This window comes from Fundulus heteroclitus, chromosome 24, assembly GCF_011125445.2.
Source record: "Fundulus heteroclitus isolate FHET01 chromosome 24, MU-UCD_Fhet_4.1, whole genome shotgun sequence".
NCBI classification, from domain to species: domain Eukaryota; kingdom Metazoa; phylum Chordata; class Actinopteri; order Cyprinodontiformes; family Fundulidae; genus Fundulus; species Fundulus heteroclitus.
In genome coordinates this window covers 19793160-19798113 of record NC_046384.1, presented here as the reverse complement: position 1 = coordinate 19798113, position 4954 = coordinate 19793160, and the positions used below count along the sequence as shown (strand labels likewise).

Genomic DNA, 4954 nt, shown 5'->3' with positions numbered 1-4954 from the left:
CAATGTGGTTTAGAAATTTAACGACAAAAAGTGAGTTTTACTTTTTATTCTCAAGCTGCAGGAGACAGAAATGAGAAGGATCTCAGTTTGTGAAATCTTGTTAGATCTGTGTTGGGAAGTCAAGCTAACTATTCACACAGCCACGAAAGGGTTAATGAAAGTTTTTCATTATCAGCTAAGCAACATCTGTGTTGCTGTACATAACTGCAGCATAAGACGCTTCCCGCTTTATTCGGTGTCCAATCAGCTGTGTCATTCTTAGCAGCTGAAATTCACCTTACAGCAACATAAATGCTGTTTGCTGAAGAAACAGCGACAAAGTAAACAACTGTTTCATGTCAGTGTAACAGTGTTAAATACTTAAAACAGTGTTTTGGTTAAAACTGCCCAAAGTTTTCATTTTGATTTATTTCAGACAGTTGGAATTTGATTTTAACGGGCCACGCTCTCTGACTGGACTTTAACTAGGCCATTCTAACTAATAAATATGCTCTCATCTAAGCCTTCAATTGCCATAGCTTTAGCTGTACGCTTGCCATCATTGTCAACTCATACTCTACGCACTTTCCCTGCTGAAGAGAAGCATCCCCAGAGCATGACACTGCCACCACCGTGTTTTACTGTGCCCGATCATGGTGATGTGCATTGTCGGTTTTCTTCCACACAAAATGTTTCGTAGGTCTAAAAATTCAAACTTGGCCTCGTCTAATCAAACTATCTTATTCCACAGGAAATGCATCACCCACAGCATGATGCTGCCTTTACCATGTTTCTTGTTGGAGACCGGTCGCGTTCTGAGGAGCAGTTAGCTTGACTTCACCGAGGACAACTTCTCCCATATTCCCCAAACTGCATTTGGCTCAGACTGCCGTCTAATGCAGGCAATGTGTTCACCTTCTTACAAGTGCCTTGGGAAACAAAATCTGCTCCTTTTAATGTTTGATGCTTTAATGTATCGGTTCAAATGTAGGAGTTTCTGGCTAACGGCGTAGTTCCACTTCTCAGACTGCCGGACAGTGAGGAAACTGTGCGGCTGCTTCTGCTGCTGCTGCGGCTGCTTTGGCTGCTGCGGCTGCTGCGGCTGCTTCTGCTGCTGCGGCTGCTGGTCCTTGATTCTGACAAAGTAGATAGTCTGGACTCTAAAGACAGGCCTGACTGAAACTCTGATCCCGATCCTGATCTTGATCCTGAACCATACACAGAGCTTCCAGCTGATCTGGGGGTCCGCCCTGTTACGGACGACCGCCCCGACCTGGCCGTGCGTCCAGATTCTGACGAGCGTGCCGACTTGGAAGCTAAGGATGACACGTCTGAGCGCTCGGACCTGGACGACAGCTCGGAGATGGAGGAGAGTTTAGTTTTGGAGGTGGTCTCTGATGCGGCAAGAGAAGCTGTGGTGGGCTTATTTTTCTCCAGATCCGGCTGTGGTTTCTTCTCGATCACTCTAAACAAAAAAAAGAGAGAGAGGTTTTAAAGTAAATAGGCTATAGAAACCAGTATCTTATAACACAGGAAAGACAAATTGCAACCAAAAGAGCCAAAATACTATATATAGTTGTTTCTCTTACCCCCTGATTAAAAGCAATAAGTTATGTTATTGGTTTATTAAAACATTTTTAATAAATCAATAACATAATAAATCTGGATAGACCAACATAAAGTAGTGCAAGATAATGAAGTAGTAGACGTTTTCAGCATTAAAACTGAGCCCTAGACCTACGTTGTTCCACAGTCTCGCTCCACAGACAGAAATACAGGGTTTTGATGGATGTGGGAAATTCAGTTACTAAAATGCTACACCCCTATCCCTATTAAAGAACAATTGCAAATGTAAACCGATTAAACATTGTTTCTTTATATAGTATTTGTGCCACTTTGTAATTGACCAAATCAGCGAGTTTTAATGTTTTAGTATTTTTAAAATGTCCATACTGGGTATTATGAATGATCCTGATTGCTAGGTTTTTTTTACAGCATAAGCGAGTGTTCTAAAGCAAATAATTATTACACCTAACCTTTACACAGCAATCTAAATATAGAAAAACAAGTAGATGATAGAGAATGCGGAGAAATTGTGCTCTGGAACATGTTCAGCCGTACTCCGTATGGAAATACTTCACATTTTGTTCTATACATCATCTATTATCAAACCCAAAAACTTATTTTCATAAACTCTTTCAATGTTTTCCCCATCCACCTGTATATGCACAATGTCCTTTATACCTACCAAATAATATGATTTTAGTTTTACTTAGATATAACTCATGATTTTGGAGAAATAAACAATTACTATCTACAGTTTTATATGAAGCGACTTCTTTAGCCAATTTCATTTTATTTGGAAAATCACCGGGTTGAAACAATAGATTACAAATGTATGTGAGCGGCTCTAAAATCTCCTGAATTTGCTTTTTCACAACTGTCATACCACTGCTATGACAGCCAGTAAATGATTTGTATGTACATTTTTTTTTTACAATATTATTTCTGTTTTTAAACTTCAGCAAGAACCACCAAGCTGAGGTTTCTATCAGATTTTTGCTCCAATCGTCATTTGATGGTGGCTCTGGGGTTTTTTCTGCCACCTCAGGCACAGTATTTATGGAAAAAAAAATTTAACTATACACAACACTGTTATTTTATTTTGATGTTTGATGACCATTTAATGCATCCGGTATTCTCTTAATGTTGTTTCCATTATAGCATTCCTTCTTGCAAGACCTTAAAATTTTATTATTTCTATATTTGTAATATTTATCTTGTGCCCAATTCATTCCCAACCTAATCTAATGGATTCTCTGTAAAGTGTATTTTTCTATTTTACCTTTCTTCTCCTTCTCCGCAGAGCGGTCGGGCCACGGACCACAGATAGAAAAACCCACCAGCCATTTGAAAAGCCGAGCCCACCCAGCCAAGAAACAACGGTGTGCCAAGGTCAAATCTGAAAATGGGTAAACAGATATCATGCAAGGTTGATAATCCATAGGGTTTACTTTCACCAAAAACTTCCAGTGACATAATCTAAGAAATAATAGATTTACAGTGAACAGGGTCACTAGCTTTATACCACATTTGTTAACTTACCCGAGTCCAGTCAGGTCAGCAGAGAGGTTTTCAATTTTGACATACTCTGCATACACCGCATATCCACCTGTGGACAATGCACCTGAGAGAATATCATATTAAAACAAAATTATATACATATATATATATAGTTCTCAATAAACATTTCAGTTCATACATCTTGTACAATAAAAACACATCACTTGGATACCTTAATTTTATTTATTCATTTTATTTATTCATTTGATTCAAAATGGTCACTTCCATTCAACCTAGTTCAATTTGAATTTAGTAAAATTGTATACTGTCAAACACAACAAAGCTGGCGACCTTAGAAAGAAGTGGTTTATAATATAGTTTTTAGCCAGAAGAGACATAGCTTAAAGGACTAGCATAAATCATTTTAACTTTTATTTCTTCTTTTTATATCAAAGTCAAACTGTAATCATTAGCATTGGTAGCTGCTAGCTAGTGTCTGGTCATTCCAGCGCTCTTATTGTTAGCATAATGATAATAATGATTATTATTATTTTATTTTATTTTTTCATGTAGTATTTAAAGTAAAATGTTTCCCCGTTTTATGTTGGCCTGACACAATCTATGCTGAAAACTAAAGGTCCTATTTTTAAAAGATTTTGGTCATATTTTGAACAGTTTGAAAAGGCCTGATTTAAAGAGCTAATTAAAACAAAACATCAACATCTCTGAATAGATCCGAGCTTGTATCCTGGTGCTACTGGAATAACTACCACTGCCTCTTTGCTAGCACAGCTAAAACTCACATTCTTTTTATCACTCTTGCTTGGTAAGTTTTTAGTGATTTTAATAAGAATCCTTTGGTCTGTGCTCATATTAAGATATTGTCATCCCTATATAGAAGCACCTACTGTCAATAGAAATTAGGTATAAGTGGCTCAAGCTACTCAAGTCAGTGATTTGCCCACAGTTCTTAAAAAAGACGGGGGCAGGATTTTGAAACAAAATGGAAAACTTGTGAAGGGCTGGTATTCACTGTCAAGCCATATGTAAATTCTGAATACATCAAATAATTTTCCAACTAATAGCTTCAAACATTTACCGCTGATGATGTGGCACCACCCGCCCGTAAAGATCTTCTTGTACTTTGAAGGGTCTTTGCCCCCAATATAGGTGCACTCCATGCCCAACAGGCTGAGGACAAACCCCAGCATGCCCAGAGAGAGAGCTCCCATCAGTAGGCCTCGCACTATTTGAACGTACCCTTGAATCACAGACAAACAAAGCAGAAGGACATTTCTGTTCATTTCTCTCGGCAGAGCTACAAAAAAAACAGGTTTCAGTCTAAAGTACATTGGCATGTGTTCACTTACCATTCACAGACCAGAGCACAGGGAAATCATAGCAATTGAAGACAGCTGTGGAATCCGTGAAACATTTTTTCCACAAGCTGGACCAGTGCCAGGCCACTTTGATGATGGACGACCCGGCCTGGCCACCGACAGAAGCTATCTTCCAGCCCTCCATAGCCATGGAGCAAGCCACGAAGATCCAGCCTAACACTGTCATTAAAAATCCCCAGATCTGGACCACTCTTATCTTCATCTTCAGGCCTCTGCAAGTTAAATCCCCCTCTAGGCTCCTGGTCCGACAACTTTTCAGTCGCCGACGTCTGATTTTAGTCCTCAGATATGCAGAAATTGTCCAAAACCGAAACGGATGTTAGAATCGGTCTTCTTCCCAGCAGGTCTTCAAAGACGGCCGAGGAGAGTAGTTGGTTCGATGGACTGTTTAACAGTTCGGGCGTTTCTTAAAATGCGGGTGGGAGACAAAAGTCGGTCTGGTTCCCATGAGCCAATGCAAAGAGTAGCCAGATTTGAATCTAGACTGAAAATGCTTATCCAAGCAAGTATCG

The 4954-nt window shown here is 39.3% G+C and overlaps 1 protein-coding gene across 1 annotated transcript; it reads right to left on the bottom strand.

The window, feature by feature from the left end:
- si:busm1-52i16.2 (claudin-10) lies at nt 1-4954 on the bottom strand. Its single transcript, XM_021323244.2, has 6 exons — nt 4413-4954; nt 4142-4303; nt 3085-3166; nt 2825-2941; nt 1199-1444; nt 1-1108 (listed from the first exon to the last, which is right to left on the bottom strand). The coding sequence occupies exons 1-6, from the start codon at nt 4642-4644 to the stop codon at nt 961-963; spliced, it is 987 nt and encodes a 328-aa protein (XP_021178919.2). The 5' UTR covers nt 4645-4954; the 3' UTR covers nt 1-960.